Source organism: Pararge aegeria, chromosome 5 (genome assembly GCF_905163445.1).
Source record: "Pararge aegeria chromosome 5, ilParAegt1.1, whole genome shotgun sequence".
Classification (NCBI taxonomy): Eukaryota; Metazoa; Arthropoda; class Insecta; order Lepidoptera; family Nymphalidae; genus Pararge; species Pararge aegeria.
In genome coordinates, this window is record NC_053184.1 from 13,087,994 (window position 1) to 13,109,212 (window position 21,219).

Below are 21,219 nucleotides of genomic sequence, written 5' to 3' on the forward strand. Positions count from 1 at the left end.
TAGTATAAATATACTTTCAATATCTGCAGCTTTTCCCCACAGCAAGATCCCATAGGACATAATACTGTGAAAGTATGCGAAATAAACAAGCCAACCAGGAACCCACTCTGAAATATACTCACAAAGTTTTATCAAAATCGGTCCAGCTGTTTAAGAGAACCTAGTTGAGAAACACACGTACTTAATAATTATATATATTACTATTTTTATCACTGTTAAAACCTTTCCTAGACCTAAATTAGTAAAATCGATCCGGCCTTTCCCGAGGCTGAAGAACAGCAATTCATTTATATATATAGAGTATCTGACCATACAGCATTGTCACGCGATTCCAAGTTCCATGAAAGGAATAATAGATAATCGAATAGTCTCTGTAACGATTATACAATATCTTGTTCCTACTGTTTGTTACCTGTCAGAATTATCATCCTAAATCAGACAAAGAATGCTTACCTGCGTTGGGCATAATGCGCCGAGCGAACTAGACGCCTGGCGGCCTGTAGACGTGCATCCCACGTCGCGCAGGATGCACACTCCGTGCCCAGCGACGACATAACCCATTGCTGCTCTTCCACCTGGTAACAGTTTTGCTTCTGAGACATTGATCTATTATCTCATCATTCAAAATTCAAAACATGGAATTAGAAAATTGACCCAACACGCTGCTTAAATGTTGGTTGGCGGTTTTTTTTTGTTATCACCAATTTTACAGTCGAGTTAATGTTGAGCTGTGAAGTTAGAGCAATTCATACACATGCTTGTTTATCATACATGTAATCTTTTCTTAATATTATAATAGGATTTTTACGTTTTATATAAACTTTGAACTTATTGAGAGACATCTCAAGGATTTCTTCTGCTTATTTGTTATAAAATGATAAACAATTACCCTTTAATGAATTACTAATTTTATGCATCCCAGTAAACTGCACTACAATTTTATTTTTACTTCTAATATTAATATTATTACCATTTATATTTTTATGTACATAAATTAAATTTTAAAATATATTTGAAATAGAATAGAAAAATACATCGGGGTCTTAGTGTGCACATGTGCTTCAATTATCTAACTCTGGGCTGGTACTGAAAATTTATTGACAGTAAAACTATTATAGCTAAATACAACGTTTTTTAAAGGAGCCGTTGTCGCTCGTTTGTAGCGATACAATCGTGATACTCACGCGAGTCAGACGTAGCCTGTATAAATTCAAACACCCGGTTGTATCGATACAGACGCACGCGTGAATCGATACAGCGCGATGCAAACGCGCGTGTGTATCGATATAAACGCACTGGCATATTGCGTTTTTACTCGTCAACAGCAGCAATATGACGACGCGACGGTCGGTTGCTATTGACGCGTGTGAATCGTTTGATACAAAATGATTTGATGGATAAAACGCAGTGTGCATAGGTCCTAAGTTAAGCAGTCTTTTATCACGCGGCGCATTTTTTTTTCATGACGGCGTCAAATGAAGGGGGTTTAATTGGAGGTAATAAACCCTTAATTTGACGCTGGTGCAGTTTCCGTATGCCAAACAGGCTTGGAACTTTTAAAATGTAGTAAAATTATCACAGAAAACCCACCTTAGCTAGTAAATCCTTAAAATCTTTCACGATTGGTGTAAGCCGTTTGGATTTGTCCGTGTAATAGATGACGGTGAAACGGGCCGAGGCATACCATAGTTCTAGTTCGTTGAGAGCGCTCCTCACTGACGCTTCGCTAGATGCTGAACTGCTTATTTTCTAATAAATACATAATGAACAATATAGACATTGAATACAATTCTAAATACAAACTAAATGAATGCATCGTGCATCATCATCATCATCATCATTCCAACCCATTACCGGCGCACTACAGGGCACACTTTTCAAGGTTGTGTGCTTTTAAGTATTTATAATATCACTTGCTTGAAAAGTGAAGGAAACATCGTGAGGAAAGCTGCATGCCTGAGAGTTCTCCATAATGTTCTCAAAGGTGTGTGGAGTCCACCAAGCCGCACTGGGTCAGCGTGGTGGACGCGGCTTAACCCCTTCTCATTGTGGGAGGAGACCCGTGCCCTGTAGTGGGCCGGTTTGATATGATGATGATGATGATGACAGGGCACAGCTCTCCTCTCAGAGTGAGAAGGGTTCAGTCCATAGTCCAACACGCTGGCCTAGTAAAGATTGGTAGACTTAACACGCCTTTGAGAACATTATGGAGAACTATCAGGCGGGGTTTTAATTAACCCTTAAAGCAAGTTTTATTTAATTGTATAAATTAAAAATGCACCACTTATAGCATAATTAATCAAAATTATAACTAAAACATCTTCGATTCCACCGCAACAAGTTATAGTTGCCTGAGAAGCAACATTGCCCCTTTTAATGGCCAAACGCTATGCTTCGAGTATCTCTACATGTTCACATCAGAAATGAGGAGATCCATAGAAGAACCAGAGTTACCGAGATAGCTCAAAGAGTCGAAAAGCTGTAGTGGCAGTGGGCGGGGCACGTAGTTCGGAGAACTGATGGACGTAAGGGTCCCAAGGTGCTGGAATGGCGACATCGCACCTGTAAAAACAGCGTTGGAAAACCTCAACGATGTGGACGGATGACATCAAGCGAGTTGCAAATAGCCGCTGGACCCAAGCGGTACAAGACTGTAGTATTCCCAACTCCGTACAAAAGACCTATGTCCAGCAGTGGACGTCCATTGACTGACAATATGAAGATGATGATGATTGTTTCCGGGCCCTATTTTGTCCTTATGTTATTTTTGCCACATATACAAGGCTGTAAAGGGAAAACTATGTAAATGGGGTATTACAGTATTCATCATAATGAAAAACGTCTCGTCCTCAAACTTTTTTATGAGATCAACACTGTTAGAGCTACTTTTACAGAGAAAAACAAAAAATAAAAAAATAGCCGGCAAAGGGCCACACAGAATCCAGTACAAACTGGTCTCAATTGTAAGTTGATAGCAAAAAAAAAGTTAAAAATACAATTAGAGTTACCTGCAGGGCTTTTATATTCTTCTTTATATTAAGTGACACGCTCAGTAAATGTTTGAGTTGTAGCGTTTCTGGCTTCACGTAATCCAGTTCCACAAGGCTAAACACCTCTCGCCAGTGCTTCTCCGTGAAATCAGATCCCCGCAAGTACTTTAATGATGTTGTTAAATCCTGTCATAATGAGATAAATGTAAACAAACACCCAATTTTTGGATGCATTCATTCAAGCAATTAAGCAAACACTAAGAACATGTCCCGGATTAATACAATAATCGCGGGAAAATCTTCAATCCTCGGAAAAAACGGATATTTCACTTTGACAAAGTACAATTAATGCTTTGAAATCGACCACAGATTCTCTATGATAAAGAACTAGATACATAATAATTATATCTTATATTATTCTTAGTATGGATCATCTTAATCATAAATAGTATGTACTTTGGAGTGTAAATTTATGTATTGTTTTGTTGTAATGGCGATTTCCCGTCTCTTATGAGATCACTTTTAGTGATAAAGTCACCTTTTGTCTGCAATATCTTATAAGTATTCATAGTTTTTCCTGCACAATTACAGTAAAGAAGTTTAAATAAATCAATAAAATAAATATCATGGTAAATTGTGGGATTTTATTTGTGTCTTTTCTACATAGTTTTATTCGTTTTAACGCACTTGCTTAAATGCTTTGACATGCAAAACATTAATTGATGGAAAGGATTTTAGAATTAGACGGAATTAAAGGTATTATGATTATTAAAGAGTTCCAACAATCAATAATATATGAAATTATTTATTAATTTTCTATATACTCTTTGTACACCATTAAAAGTTTAAGGAATAGAAGAAGAATAGAACAAAGACAGAAGTAGAATACAAAAGGCGGCCTTATCGCTTAGTAGTGATCTCTGCCAGGCATTAGGATAAGAAAAACATAAGGAACACTACTGTAGTCTTATAAAATTGTATCATAGATTTAAAAAAAACTCACAGTGTAATTATCCAGTTCTTGTTTTATGAACAGAGTAATTGATGTATACGGCTCAAGTTTGGCACTCCACTGCATTATAAAGTCGTCGAGTAGATGCATTTTTTTCTGAAAAACCACCCACTCTTGTTCTCCAAGTGTTTTAAATTCTACAACAAATAAATCAATAAAATTAACAAATATCTAATTTAAAACCAATACGTTTAGTTCAGACTTTAATAAAGTGAACTCTTACCGTCGTCGTAATCTTTAAATGTAGTCCATAGATGAAGCAATTCTGTTTTTAATGATTCCGCTTCTGCCCACGATTCAGACGATTCAGTCTGTGTGTTAAACTTTTCACACTCCACCCTAAAACGAATTTACCAAGATAAATTATGTGCAATAGGACCCCTCATTTATAGGAGCGAGGGGTTTGAGGGCATAGAACACCCATGCTGTTATTAGGTATACATAGAAGAAAAACACAACATAACACTCAGGTTCGGGTGCCGATACTAACTTCTCACATTAAGACAAAGACAGGAAACATGATTTACGTGGTCCCTTAACTATTAGCACTGGTTATTTCTTAAGTCTATCATCAAGATTATTTATAAAATGAGGAGGTGCTTTATGACCGCAAGTGCTTTTATCGTATTTATTCTACGCTGATATTGTAGCTAACTCGTTTGCTAATGCCCTACGTACAATACTCAGTTGGAAATTTTTCATACTCCATTGAAACTTTTAGTTTAAAAATACATTCTTTGCGGCTCGAAGCCCTAATTTGCGAATAGCTTAATACTCACATCAACTCCTGCTTCTCGGATATAAGTTTATCGCAATGTTCCGCGGCGTCCAGAACAGAGCGACACCTTTCTACAATCTGCTCATAAGTTGCGTCGCGGGTGTCTTCGAGACGGACTTTAGCTTGACTCCAGCGCGACACCCAAGCTTCAACGCCACTTTGCAAATTCTTCCATTCGCCAGTTAGACTTGACTTCACGATTTCCGCCTGTTGGGTTATTAAAGTTTAATATTCATTCATCTCAAGTAGGCCTAACTAAATACACTTTTGAAAAGTCTATCTGTGATACTATTATTGTTTTCAAAGGCAGATTCTACCGATAAGAAAGCAGTTGTTTTTTCCAAAATAAATATTTCATAATTGAAAACGTTCATGGAGAGATGTACAACACTATGATTTGATGACGCAGATATTTACAATTCCTGTATGATCATGTTATGGATACTTATCTGCCTTAACCTTTTCATACATTCTTCAAGATCTACCTTATTGTGTAAATTAGAGCCGTAAATAAAAATTATAATAGGAAACGTCACCTGATGTTCGAACATCTGCTGTTGGCTGAGCATCTGTTCATGCAATTTGTGCCACTCACGAAATGTACTATCTAGAGTCGAGTCGCCGCCCCAAGTCCGCAACAAATGTCCTTTGCGTTTTAAGCTTTCCACCATTTTCTCCATCTACGGTTTGTGTACACATTTAAAATCTTTTGTTATTCCTTGAATCCATAATAACATTTAAAAATCTTTATCTTAATCTAAAAACGACTCTTCATTGATCTGGCCCCAAGAATATAAAATACTCGATGGAAAGGCGGTACTTAATGGGGTATTATAGTATTCATGATAACTTTTTATACCAAACTTTTATACGTTTTCGTAACACGGTGACAACCATAGCACATCAGCTTTAATTACATCTTACTAAAAAGAGATTAATTATAGGGTTAGTGTGGCAACAGAAAAAAAAGGAAAGAATTGTAGTCTTAGAACAATAATAAAGAAAGGAAACGCATATATACATCATGTGATTACATCACATGATATCAGATCATTACAGTTAGTTAAGGTCGACCTTTCTTACGTTATTTTTTATGAAAACTGTATAAATATACGTGGAATACTAACTGTAATTATATATGAAAACTGTAATAATATTCTTGGAATTAAATTCATTTCTCTTAATCGAGTATTAGTGAGCCCATTTGAGTAAAAGGGCCTTGACGTGCGGATAATATTCCATATTAGGACTCTTTAAATGCATGATTTTATGCATGATTTTATTTTTAGACCGAGAAAAAATATATTTTGGTGCCATGAATATGCTGATTTAGGGAAAAATAATAAAAAAAATAGTTTTTTTTATTATTACACTCGATTAAATATATCACCATGATAGTAATAATCCTGCAACAGCATGCATTGAACTCATACTAATAATTTTATGGTCGTTTGAATGGTATGTTGCAGTTTTACTACTTTATGCATTATGTTGCAGTTTTACTACTTTATGCATTTAAGGGATATTCAATTAAGAGGTGTAAAAGCATAAAATATTTATTTGTATTACCTCCGGCATTTTGATCCGCAATGCCTGTTGTTTAGCACTAATATCTGCCAGCTCCTTAGCGTTTTTCGGCATAGCTTTATTCTCCAACATAACCGTTGCGTTGGCCATGAACGAGTCCAAGGTGGAAGCATCATCTCGGCAGCTTGTTTGCAAGGACGCCATGAGACTGGTCCATAGGCTACGCGCTTGAGCTTCGAACTCACGCCGCAAAGTGACCGTGCCTACAGTGATCCATTCAATTTTTTCATCCTCGCTAGAAATAACAGTACAAATGTGAATTCCTAATTAAAAAAGCATTTTTCAAAACACCGACTTTTTAGTTATTCAGTTCTCAACACACGTCGGTTTTATATCAAGTGCTATAAGCGATGCAAAATGTTTTAAAGATTGATTTGCCGTTAAGCCTTTTACAAAAGGTAATAATTTTTTTTGCCAAATACCCGCTCCGGGTAAATTCTCGGAACAAAAAGTATCTTTCATATGTATTAAGGATGTCATCAAGATCTGCACAGTAGTTAAGCAGAAAATAGTTATCAATAAAACGACAGACACTTTTTTATTTTATTTATTAAGAGCACTAACAACATGCATATTAATCGTTTTTAAACATAGTACAAAAACATGGACTGATATGCACGTCAATTACAAGATAGCATTGACAAAGCGTCATGGTAAACTTAATTTGACAAAAAATTTAACTCACCAATAAGTGTTCAGTGAGTTTTTTCCCACTTTCGCATTGACATATAGCATAGAGTAGACGATAGTCTAAAGCAAGTGCGGGTGGTGGGAAGTCAGGAAAGGACTCAGACTACCCTTTCATCACCCCGATACAATTATGCAGATTTTTTTGTACATAAATCTCTAATCTCTATTTCCTTTTTCAGAAGATATAGTGCAAAAAGGACAGCACTAATTTTAGACCTGGCTATTCAGTTCAGTTCAGAGATTTGTATACAAAAGAATCGGCACCAATGTCGCAACGCTGTTTAGGCGTCGTCGGCATTCGCTAAGAGATCAAAGGCATCAAACTACTGTTCATCATCAGTTTCATCGCTCATAACGCAGTGTGGTTTCACCATGATATAAGCATGGAATGAATACACATTGGACAACTCACAACATCATTTTAGCGACCGCTTGACCATATGCTTTGCAAGCCTTAAAATTGAGCTCCCAGTCTGCGGGTTCCTTCAAATGTTCTGCACAGAGCGCGTCTAGGTCGGGCACGCAGCCCAACGCCGCACGTTGCGTCCACTTGACGCACATTCGCTCTAAGCCCGATAGCGCAGCCTCCAGTTGTGGTACTGCTTTGTTGCCCAGCCAACTATGCCTAGTGAAATCTTATTATATAGTAACCAGATGAATTGCACTTAGACACTAAGGGTTTCGTGGGTGCAATATTTAACACTACATAGTATTAACTTTATTAAGATCGAGCGAAACACAACCAAAAAAACACGTTTCTTGTACTGGCATCGCATTAATTTTTTTTTCTAGTCTCATATGAACATTTTAACTCTCAACCTATTAGGGTTCTTGAGATACAAAACGTCGACAGACAGACGGAAGGATGCACGTACGGACGGACAGATAGTAGAGGTGTATTTCTGCGTCTTTGTTTCATTCGCAAAATACGACAAGTAGTCGATGGATTGACTTGTATTTTTTTTAAAACGTTGCATTTCTATATTAAATCGATCGCTATTTATACTTCATATCCTATAGGAAATTATTTAATATAATTATTCATATATTATATCCTTCCTAAATTACCACGGGAGGAATTTAAAAATATTATATGTAAAAATAAGTCAACTAGTTTTCCTGAAATATGGGAATATTATCAGGCAACTCGCTTACTTGTGCACTATAGATGCGAAAATAGGGTTGTCATCGGCAATATTAGTCTGTAGACCCATAAAGTGTGCAGGCAAAGCCACGAGGCGCCGCAATTGTGTGTAGTGTTGAACGCGGATTTCTTCTAGCGGTGGTGACGGACGTACGGCGCGACCACTGTAAACGTTTGTATTAATTATCCTGTACGTATGGGATTCAATAAAACAGGATATAAAACGATTGTTCAAAAGTTTTTCAAACTACTCCATTCCAAAAAGTTAATTCAAGGGCTAAATTGGAACGTACGGCGCCCTTTATGTGCGCCGTATGTTCCAATACGGCGTAGTGTCTTATCAATATCAATTGTTTTTACGGCCAAAACTGGAACCAGTATTCTGCTTCTATCTTATTTTTTTTTTAATATTCTCTGTAAGCAAAAACTACAGTAATTCATTTAAAGAGAACGCAAAGGTGAATCAATGATTTTTGAATAGTTTAGTAAATCACCTTAATATCATTGGACACGCAAGGTAGAACTTCTCAATAGCTAGCCGCAACAGATATAGTGTAAATAGCGTACCAGCAACCATTACTATCTATAAACGGAAGACGCTTCCATTTTCTTTTAACATTACAATGAATTAGTCTAGTAAAAATGTACTTACCGTAATACTAAATCCACCCTCACAATCGGGATGTGAGAATGCAAAGACAGCAATGTTTTGATGTACTGGCACTCCAGAGCTTTGTATAAATGCAGATCCCAATGTGATCGCCACATCTCAGTATTTTTGTAACCGTTTGCTTCCACCTTTAAAATATTAATTTTCATGAAAAGTTATATTTTTGACATCTTGTTATTTATCTATCTGTGTGTGTGTGTGTGTGTGTGTGTCATACCTTTCTTGAGTTTTAAATTAATTACCGAACGATTGAGCTAAAATGTTGCTTACACGTATGGTTTGGACGACAGGGCCTGGTAACCATACAATAATAGCTTATTTTAATTGAAATCTAATATGGCGGATTCCCAATGATGACTGACCAAGTATTTTTTATTTACCCCAATGATATCAAATGATAGGTTTTGCCTAGAATAATAATTTAAAGCATAATTGTAAAGTATTTTCACAAAGCGATACATCTAACAAAACAGTTTTCTTTTATTTCTGCTTGGGACACTCCGTCTATATATAAACACATCAGTAGCTAAAAAATCAGTAAGCGGTACAAAGACCATTTAATTTGCATTGCACAGTATAATTTTTATTTATACTCTTCATTTGTACACCAAAAAAAAAAAAAAACAAATACACTTAAAGTTCGGAGTTTTATAAAAAGTATACTTTAATATGTATCGTTGTGTGAAAACACTCCACAATTACCGAATTAATATGTGGGTATAGATAGAGTGCGAATGAGATAGCACGACATCGTTAGCCATTTATGAATTTATTCTTTAATGGCGCGGGTGATGCATACATACATTCCAGAACTGATAGGATTTGAATCAGCGTCTATCAAACTATCGCGCCTGGAGAACTTAACTTATTCAGCCGCTCTCTTTCTTGCTTTCAAATCCCGTCAGTTCTGCATGTTTCACTTGTTCTGCATGTTAAATAAAAATAAAAACTACGTGTGACCTTTTCAATGATTTCTCTTATATCTTTGATTCCTCTCTTCCATTCTGATTGTTTTGCCAGCAGTTCTGTATCCATTAGTTTTTCAACTATACTACGTATAGCTATATGCTGGCCAGTTAGGTAAACATTCTGTAAAATCAACAATAATTAGGATTTTTTTTCAATATTAAGAACATCAATTCTGAACGAGCTAGCTCTATAATCTAAAACTCGAGTCTTATTTTAACTAACCCTTTCCCGTTTTACCTTTTGGTTTATACGTAACCCTAAACATGAACTTTATTGACAATAGTTAACTTAATGGTTCAAACAATATTTTTTACAGAAAAGAATAAGCAAAAGCAATCTAAAATAACCTATGTACCAAAATAAGCTAAATCAAATTTGGAAGTAATTCTTTGGCCAACTGCACGATGTAGGATCACCGGTAGGCTCATTAACTCTTTTGACAAATCTTTTTAAACCCCAGAACCCACGGTCCCAAAGAATCTACTTGCACAAAAATTAAACTGATATCAAGGTTTTTACAACTGCGCCACTCGGAACCGGTAGCAGCCGCACCCAACATTGACGAGGTCGCGTGGATGTGTGATACAGCGAGGGTATCGACACACGTGGCATCCCACATGCAACCTTTCCAACCTCCACGAAACGAAACGAAACTCAACGCGCGTCTCCAGGTCTCTTGCAATCGCTGCGATAGTTAAAATAAAAAGCGAAAAACAATATTTTAAAATAGATTGATTTTCTCACCTGTCCTTCTAGCTTGAGCACCATTTGCTTCAACTGTTCAGTATAGACTGCGAGTTGTTCCTCGTGGCGCCAGTACAACGGCTGGTGATCGCTAACGAGCGCCGAAAGCTCAAGAGCTGTCTGTAGCATCATGGGCCGGGTGGACGGAACCATTCGCTCGCCCAGCGTGTTGTGAAACGAGGCCACCTTCAAAAAGTAACAAAATATTAACTCAGCAGAGCAGAGAAAGGAGAGATTAAAACTCTAATTTTTTTTCTTTTATTCCACGACAAGTAAGGCCTTCACTGCGATCTGATCTGGTGGTAAGAAATGCAGTCTAAGACGGTAACGAGCTAACGAAGGCAGTTATACGAAACGACTGCCATATCCAGTGGCGTGCATAGAGGGATAGCACAGGGTATATAAAATTAAGAAAATCTTCAGTAAGAGCTATAAAACCTTAAGGGTAGACTTTTTATAACTCTTTCAATGCCAATCCTTAAGTTTTTATAACTCGGATTCGCACACCCTGTATGAACGCCACTGGCCATATCCCAAAACGGATTAGCATATTACTATCTTCTGTTTTTATATGTATAGCTTCTTTAGTTCCATAAAATAAATCCTTACTAATATTATATTTGAAAGTGTGTTCGTTTCACGTCCTTCCCTTATGCCGTCGGTTAGCAACCAATCCACTTGATTTTTGGCATGAGTTAGTTGAAAGGACGAAGAAGTAACATAGGCTTCTTTTTATTCCGAGAAAACGAACGGCTCAAAGCTAAGTTAGTTTTATATTTAACTAGTTTTTACAAATCCCGTAGGAATCATTTGGTATCCTGAGATAAAAAAATAGCCATTGTTACTCCCCGCTCTTTAAATAAACTCTATGCCAAAAATCAAGTTGTTTGATTGCTTTTTTTGGAAGGACAAACAAACAAGCACATTTTCGCTATTATAATATAAATAAGGATTCTTACCTGTTGCAAAGCTCGTGCATGCTTGAGCGGCGCAATAAGCGCTTGTAAGGCTGCCGTAGTGTTTGGGTTTGGTGCGGGGAGTCCTAAAGCCACCAACACACGCGCCTCTGACTCCGCGCGTACAAGCCGGGGGTCGTAGTTCACAACCATTAGCCGGTCGCTGCTCGAAAACTCTACCACGGGCTTCGTCTCAGATATTTGGGTCGATTGCTTTACCTCTGCCTGTAAACAAGTATGTATGTATATATATATATATATATATATATATATAGTAGGGATATATATATATACATATATTATATATCCCTACTGATATAATAAATGTCAATGTAAGTTTGTTTGTTACGCTTTCACTTAAAAACTACTTAATATATATATATATATATATATTTATGTATATAAGAAAGAAAAAACATTTTTGTTAAGTGTACAAACAGTACATCTTATAATAATATAGTAACTATTTCTATGTGTAACACCAGACAGAAAGGGTGTACAGCTCAGCATTTGCCATGCATTTTAGGTACATGCATGCCGCTGATTTTCAGCTGAGGCCCGAATGACGATACGGCAAATTAAATAGATAAATAAAAATAATGAAATAAATAAATAAAAATATATATATATACATATCCAAAAAAGACAAGACGTCATCATATTAATCAACCCATTACCCACTACAGGGCTAGGGGTCTCTCAGAAAGAAGACGGTTAAGGCCATAGTCCACCACACTTACCCAATGCGGTTTGGTTGGTTTCACACTCCTTTGAGAACGTTATGGAAGACTCTAAAGAACGCAGGTTAACCTAACATATTCCTTTACCGTTAAAGCAAGTGATATTTTAAATTTCCTTAATTAAAAAAGGTGCACGTGCTTCTTGCATGCCCTGTGAAGCGTTGCTCTGTTTATTAGTGATAATTTTGCACTAAAAAAAATCTTTAATATAAGTGGGTACAAAATAGCGGCGGTATAGGCGGTATTAAGTGATCTCTTCCAGACAACCTTCAGGACATTGGCACGTATATATCTATATATATATATGTGTGCGGGTATGTGTTAGGGAACTCAAAGAAAAGATTAGAAAATTTGAATAACAAATTACAATGATGAAGCAGCGACTTCAATCGTACATAATTTCAAAAACTGTGATTGAAAGATTAGTGGAAATCACAGAATTAAGAACAAACAAAAACTGTGTACATCTGTAAGCCTGTTAAGAACGATAAACAAAAAGGAGAAAGACAACATATATGATCATTTTTTGTTTTGGCATACTTTTTATGCCTGCTCGTTTTTGGAAATGTTTTTTTTGGTGAAATGCCCGCAAACTTTTGGTTATAAAGGTTTAGGTTCAAATCGTTATCCTTCGTAGCAGATAGGCGATAAGTCCTTTATTTATGTACAAATATGTAAATAGGTACCTACCTGTAGATCTCTGGACCATTCTTCATGTAATTGGGTGTACATGGTTTTAAGATCTTTGAGAACTTGAGCAGATAACTGTAACACTTCAGCGCTATTCTCGAACTCAGCCAGATAGTTTTCGGTACAATTCTTTATTTCTTTAACCTGAAAATGACGTGTAAACTTCATATTAAAGAATGACTAAGTAAAAAATATAAAATTGAAATCTCCTATATTCCTCTGTTTGAATGTATAATCTTCGGTTGTATATGTAACTGAGCAATAATACTTTTTTCATTGCTTTGATTTTTGGCAACTACACTTTATAAACGTGACGACTCAAGTTTAAGTAATATTTACAATTTGTTTGGATACAACTGACTGACTTTAAAGGTAATAATGTTTTAAAAAATAAGGATGTATCATTCACAACTCCATTTGAAGTGAACAAGGAACATATTTGATTTTAGGACAAAAATACTTTAGCTATTCTATAAATGTTTCGCTATTTGGAAATTTGATACAATAATGTCCAATGGCCTAAACAGTCCACTGCTGGACCTTAAGGCCTTTCTCAACTGGAAGGTTTGCCCATAATCACCACGCTGGGCAGAAGGGTTGTTGATCGCAGTAGCTGGTAGTGGTAGGCTCATAGCCCAGAGGACGCTGCTGGCTGTTTTCTTATACTTCCTTAGTCGCCTCGTACGACACCCACGGAAAGTGGAGGGGGAAACCAATAATGGTTTTATGGAAACAACTAACTTTTGCTTCCATCTGCTTCGCCCACTGTACTTGTTGAACCAGCGGCGACATCTCCGCCGGTTGGTACATTTGTACATCTATCTCATCCATGTCCAACTGTGCAGGAATGGCTTTCAGCATAGACAGAAGCGAGCTTACGAATATTTCTAGCTCACTGCTCAGAGCCTGTTTCACGACTGGCCTGTTCAACAAGGTTTTGTATCTCATGAATTCGTACAGCATCTGAAATGTTAAGACAAGTACTGGTTACCTTGTAATTATTTACAATAGATGTCTGGGAAGAGTTAATTTGGATAAGGAGACATCCTTATGACCGGAGAAAGCTTTTCGCCGTAGCGGTAACAACTCTCCGAAAGAATCAGTGGTTGTAACTTTCTAAGTAATTTTGTGTTCCTGTACCCTAATCCTTTAAGTTTTGTATTAATGTCCCTTTAAAGTAAATTTTATACATTCATCTTCTTATGATAAATTTCCTATTTAAGTTAAATCCCCGTCAGGGACAATTTCGAAATTTTGGATTTGTTAGCCCGTCTATCATCTTAGGAACATTTGCTACCAGAAGATAGCAGCCATAATTTATAATAAATAAAAAAAAATTGAATCTCATTTGGAAACGTAATACACGGTTCCTTGCAAACCAAAGTAGTTAATATGTCAAGTTCCAGTGAATACGATAACATTCAATATATTATCAACCCTTTACACAAAACTATGTTTTATTGTCCACAGATATGGTGTTCAAAGTGGCTAACTGCATAGGACACGGATGGGTTTTCATCCCTATGTCCTCAATATCCCAAAAAATCACCCTTAGCGACCGGTATCTGCTTTTCCTATACAAACGCCGCGGATTTAGAACGCCTACCTTGTTCGGTGCTTACTAATTCTTACATCGTCGGTACCTTTAAAAGAAAGACTGGATAGGTATCTTCTAGGCAAGCACCTTCCCTCTTAGACCACATCTTTAACACTTTCCATCGGGTGAGATTGTGGTAAATCGCAAGTCTATTTCTAATTTTAAAACTAGACGTTACATTAAGTTTCTGGTACGAAAATAGTTTTCAGTCATCATTATAAAAAGCTCAACCTGTTTTGTCGATGCATTCTGCATCCGTGGCTTTAACTTTTCAGCAATTTTTGACTCAGTCGGTCTCAAGTTTGCAGAGAATCTAGCAAAAGCGTTTTCCCATATTTGATTTGGGTCATTGTATATCCATATATTGATATCTAAAATTTAAAAAAAACATTTTAGTAGTCATACATAAAATTATTTTGCTGTCTATTTAAGTCATAACTACAAGTTAGTATTTTGATGATTTTTGATGTAAATGTACAGAGCGGACTTACTTTTAAAAGGTTCGAACATTTTGTCGGTGTTTAATTCCGCTCTCTCGCTCTTTGTTAGTAATTTACTTAACTGATTGAAAGTGGACCTTATGTTATGTATCTGTAATATGAAAAAATGTTATTATACAAACTACTTCGATATCGAAATGTTCGAATTATGAATTTGACAGCAGCGGGCCATTTAGATACAGTGCCGTGTGGTGACGGCAGATCAGAATACAGTTACCAACACCCCTTCTCCAGAAGCGTGGTTGTCGTATGATGCAACCTCAATGCTACTACTACCTTACTGCGATCATCATCGAATCATCACACGTCTGTCAGCGTGGTGATTATGGGCAATCCTATCAATAGGAGAGGCTTTTAGTTCAGCAGTAGACTTTTATAGTCTATTGATGATAATGACACACATACATAGATAAATAATTTTTTTATTTTTTATTTTATTGATTTGACTTATAATAAATTATTTTCCTTAAAGTAGATAAAATCTTGTAGGCAACTGTCAGTAATAAGTCAAATGCCACCATTAAATATCAGTTGCATAAATAGCTATTACAAAAAATACCAAGTCCATACCTCCTTAAGTCTTGCTTCAAAATTATTACAATGTATTGGAATATAAGATTTCCCTTTCCAAGCATGAAGAGCGTAATTGGGCCAATAAGTAACAGTGAGCGAGTTACAAGCGCTGATCCATGTTTGTGCTGCATTGAGCCCTTCAGATAATAGCGCTACAATTTCGTTGTCTTTAACCCCATCGCACACAGTCCATATGTCAACATTCAACACTGCTTTTTGTAATACTGTGCAAATAACATGTCCTATAATGTAAAAGATGATAATAATTATTTAATAACTAACTAAAGCCTGTAACTTCGTTTGCATTTAATTTTCCTCATTTTAATATGGGTCCTATGTATCCTATTCCTCGAGGACGTAAGCTATTCATGCGGACATAGCCTATAGGTGTCAAATAAATTAGACACATTTAAGCTTTTGGTTACTATTAAGTATAGATAATTATGAATAGGACACGACAAGGTGGCTAAAAAAAGGAGAAGCGTTTCACTTTATACTATACTTTCAAAAAATACTTTTAAGCAGTATGTCTCTTACTGACGCCTTAAGATTGCGAGTTGAAATTAAATCAGAAGTTTTAATAAAAATTATACAAAAAAAGACTATTAAAATAAGGCCCTGAAGTGATATAAAGACGATATTCGACGGCCGATTGACGCAGTGGGCAGCGACCCTGCTATCTGATACAAAGGCCGTGGGTTCGATTCCCACAACTGAAAAATGTTTCTTTGATGAACATGAATGTTTTTCAGTGCTGGGTGTTTATATGTATATTATAAGTATTTATGTAAGTATATTATTCATAAAAATATTCATCAGACATCTTAGTACAAGCTGCGCTTACTTTGGGGCTACCTGGCGATGTGTGTATCTTCGTAATATGTTTTTTAAAGATTGTTCCTTCTCAGTGAGCTAGTGACCCCATGCTAGTAGCCGACCAAACTATCGCTTTCGCCGAAAACGTTGTCAGATAATATGTTAGATGCACTAAGCTGCGAGGGACGATATGTAACTTTTGACTTTCCTTATATACATTACGTTATACGGAAGTTTTGAATTCAACCAAAACTGAGAATTTTGAATTCAGCCGAATTCAGTTTCGGTTTTGGCCATAGAAAACAATTCTTGGTCGGTCTTTACTAGCGTTTTTTAAGTCCATATTGGATAGTGATTACTGACTACCTACATTCTTACAATGTGGAAGAAAATAGCTATTTTCCTAAGTGTTCGATTGCCGTCCAAAAACCAGCGAATCATCACCCGCCTCAGAATTAAGAACTTACCAATAATATCAAACACATGTATAATTCTATCTTGCGAATATGGGAATGCTGTGTATCTCCAAATATCATCTAATATGCCAGCGATATTCTCAACAGTATCTCTTCCTTCTTGCATAGGACTGGATTGTAGAGACCTAAAAATTAATAAAAATCATCATAAAATATGATTATACATAAAATAAAATTATTGGTAGCTATATGTAATTTCAAAATATGTTGAATACATACAACAGTTTGGGAATGTCGTTTTCAATATTTTAGATACAGCCGATTTAGGTTTAAGCTGAAACCATCTTATGCATTAAGATCCAATATGGCTACTGTACAGGAGCTTTATTTAGTTTGCAAAACCCTTATTAAAACATAATATACTAGATATGCCATGCGGCTTCGCCCGCGTATATTTCGGCACGCAGCGTACTGCTACATAGTCTATACCTATAGTCATACATGAGAATATTGACAAACATTTTTTTATCTTTCGTAAAAAATACAATTTTTTTTTAATAAAAAGTATCCTATATATAGTTTCATGATGATTGGTTAAGTAGTTTTCGCGTGAAAGCGAAACAAACAAACTTACATTCACATTTATACTTAATATTAGGAATAGGAGGATAAAATTGCAACAAAAGTGTGTAAATCATGCTTACCGAATTTCTTCACAAATATCTTCAAATAGAACACAAAATGCTGATGCTGCTTCTCTTTCTTTTTTATTAGCATCTTTGTTTTGTCCCAAAGATTTCCAGTATTCCACTTCATCATCAATAGATAATATTACTGAAAAATGACGGTTATTTCATTATTAACTGGCCGATACCCGAGACTTTGTATACGTCGAATCAGCGCGTAGCCGTAGAGCAGTCTACAACAAGCAAGCTACAGGCAAAAAACCAATATCCGTGAGACGAATTTAATAGTTTATAATAGTTTACTAGCTGTTTCCCGCGACTTCGTCCGCATTGTTTCAGTTTTCTGGGAATTTTCGCAGAAACCTTAACATATATAACCTTAACCTTAACCTTTCGTCTTTTCGGGATATTAAGTATCATATATCGATCACTAGAAAATCATATATACATAAGCTATCGTTATGCCAGATTTCTCCAGAATCGTAGCCGTGAGGCTTCACGTGCATAGGTAAGAACGGCGATTTCTAAGTAGAGTAAGATCTTCCGGGAATGTTACCCTGGTATTTTTTCCGGATAGAAAGCTATATCTGACATAAACTTTTTATCTAATAGTCTTATTATAACATGTACCTACTGTATGTTTGTCATTTACAGGTGTAACACATGAGACCAATGAAAATATTCTTTATGTTGTTCACATAATAGATAGGCAAAACAAAAATGAGGAGTAAGAACTGACATGTATACCTACTTACGTCCGTTTTCCTATTCAATCCATCTGCAATCCGTTGATAAGACGCTCAGCAAAGTTGTTTTTTGTTAAAAAATGTGCATACATATTTTTTAAATATTGGACAGAAGGAGGCGTTTACTTTGCGGAAATCCATGATATATTATGAAAATTAAGCTTAATTTACTATATGCATATTTTTTGACAATAACCACGTTGCCAAGCAATAAATCTACAGATTACGAATGTAGTAATCATTGATTACAAAGAAATGGACGATTCTTAAATTTATCATGAAATATGTCAACATCGCCATATTTCATCAAGGTCGTTTCAGTAATTGAGCCGAATGAATAGGTAACAAACAGACACACTTTTTCATAATTTATCTCCTTAACTATAAGACAAAATAACATGCTTTTTTTGTCTACAGGAGAATTTCTATGGATAATAATTTATGCCCAATAATGACGATTGAAAGTCAGACCAAAGAAGGAACTTTTTTTGCACAAAATACGTTATTGTGGCGTACATGGTTTCGTTGTTTTTTAGAAACCTACTAAAAAAGGAGACCTGTACTTTGTGTATCATCGTATTTTTCAGCCTTGTTTGACAAATTCCCTAACTTCAGGCTGATCTTATTATCACTGACATTAAATAGCGTTTATTACTTCAGAATAAAATAGCTGTTCAATAGTGAGAAAGTTAATAAAATCATTTTATCAATGACAAATAAACAAACAACTAAACAAATATTTTATCTTTATAATATAAGTATGTATACTTTTTGATCAATTAATATATAAAGTAATATTTTATTCCATATTAGACAAGTGGGTAGTTCCTGAGATTGGTGTGTTCAAACATAAGAACATACTTTTCAGCTTCATTACAGATATTATCACATAGAATTAATATTTGTGCCCTTTACCTTTCATATTCTCATCACCTTTTCCATGAGCAACTACTCTTAAGTTAGTTTGTAAGTCCAACAGATTTTTTTGAACTTTATTCGAATACAAATCGTCATCCTAAAATGATCGTTAAAATTATTGTTTAGGATACAGACACACTCAAAATTTAGAATAATATCTTACACTTAAAATAATATAAATTAGCAATATTTTGTGTATGGAGGGTAGAGGTAAGGAGAGTCATCTTATATGGGAGAAAAGTTGAAAAAGTGTCCAGTGTATGCGCTAAATAACAGTTCAAAAATCCTCCACAATGGCGCTGGTGGATGCACAGGGTATGGTATGAATGTAGCAATCGTAGATGAATTGAAGTATGCCGAGTTAAAAAATTTAATGTCATTATCGACTAAAGTAGTTAATTATTGAGAATTTCAACAACTTACGTTGTACAAAATATTGTGGTAAATATAACCTTACTTCCTTGTATCTCCATACTTTCTTGTTTATTTTTCAAGCCTACTCTAACAATATTTATATTTGGCGCTTCTTTTAAGAGTTACCCTGATGCAAATGAGGCGCCATCCTAATTTAATACATTTTGACGACACTTTTTCATATACACAGATGACTCTCCTTACCTCTACCCTCCATAATTTTGTGGCACAAGGGCGGTGTCATGATGTGTGCTAGTGCATATCACATGGTTATTTTGATAGAGCTGCCTTCAGAAATGTGGTCTCTTGTTGGGTAGAACTGGTTAAATGTTATTCTATTCCTGTTGTTTAAAGCACATTAATCACTAATCTGCACATTCATTACTATTATCACCCAATATTATTATATATTTTTATATCTCAAACTACTTAACTTAATTGTGTTTACAATCCCTCTGATAATTTAAGGAAAAAGGTGTGTGCACAGCAATGGAACATTATTCAGACTTGTAATGATTTATCAAATTAATTGTGAGAAAACTTCAGGACATACCAAGGTAAGTAAAGGACTAAAGATTTGTCTTAATATTTGGTACAACGATACTGCTACGCCACCACTCATAGTAATTATATTTATATTGTTTAAGGCATCATCCTCAAGTAGAGCTACACTGGATGTTTTGTAGAAGATTATACATTTCTTGAGATATCCTTGTATCTGTAATTATAATTTTCTCAATTAAACTTACTAATGGGAAGAGCAAAACTACTGTATGAGTAACTTTAAGCCTATTCACTAAAAAAAATGATTCTATGGTACCAAAAAAAACAATTTTCAGATATGCATACATAAAGCAAATCTGGCATGTGACAAAACTAATCCTAAAAATGTACCTTTGTAGACCTGTACCTTGTTTCAATGGCTGCTGGCGAAATGTCGCTTTCAAATTAGCAATGGATTTTATATAAATATATTTTATAAAATAAAGGTGAAATAGAGGTAAGAATTATTGAAGGAAACAAAAAAAAAAGTATGTATAATAAGGTTTGGCATATTACTTACTGGTGTTATGAAAGTTATCTTATGATCAACGCCAATGTATGTTTGAAGTACAAGAGTCTGTGCAGTGTGAAGAAAATCCATCAAGGCATCTTCATTGCTGCCTTCTACTTTTAAAGCAGGCAGATTGTAGAATTTTTCTGTATTAGGCAGGCAGGTACAGAAGTTTTAATTTTAATAATATTGTTTCACGAATTAGTAAAGAGTTAAAACTTTATATAAAAAATATTACTTACCTGTTGCACTTAAAATAAATTCTCTAATTGCAGACATGATTTTTAATATCTACAAATTTAAATTTTAAAAGTCATATTTGTTTGAATATATCTCTAAAGAAGACTCAATTTCCGTTTGAAGTTTGTTTTGATTTTGGTTGTCATAGCAACTATATAGCAACCAATGGGCAACCTTATTGGTCAAAGCTAGGTCAAAGAGTTTGAACATATTTTTATTATACAGCTTGACAGCTATTTACGGATTTGGATTCCAGCTGTCTTACTTCATAGAATAAGCCAACGTGAAT

General features: G+C 35.4%; 1 protein-coding gene across 1 annotated transcript; it reads right to left on the bottom strand.

Moving 5' to 3' along the window:
* Nucleotides 1–449: 449 nt before the first annotated feature.
* Nucleotides 450–20,969, bottom strand: LOC120623950 (cytoplasmic dynein 2 heavy chain 1-like). Its single transcript, XM_039890241.1, has 25 exons — nt 20,933–20,969; nt 20,700–20,836; nt 20,190–20,354; nt 19,220–19,319; nt 17,577–17,706; nt 16,924–17,057; nt 15,638–15,882; nt 15,059–15,158; nt 14,799–14,938; nt 13,712–13,933; nt 12,971–13,114; nt 11,544–11,765; nt 10,585–10,770; nt 9,832–9,960; nt 8,854–8,999; nt 8,213–8,365; nt 7,470–7,682; nt 6,350–6,602; nt 5,317–5,460; nt 4,782–4,987; nt 4,226–4,341; nt 3,994–4,139; nt 3,009–3,176; nt 1,591–1,749; nt 450–575 (listed from the first exon to the last, which is right to left on the bottom strand). Exons 1-25 carry the CDS (start codon nt 20,967–20,969, stop codon nt 450–452), a joined length of 3,921 nt encoding a protein of 1,306 aa, XP_039746175.1.
* Between the last annotated feature and the right edge of the window lie 250 nt (nt 20,970–21,219).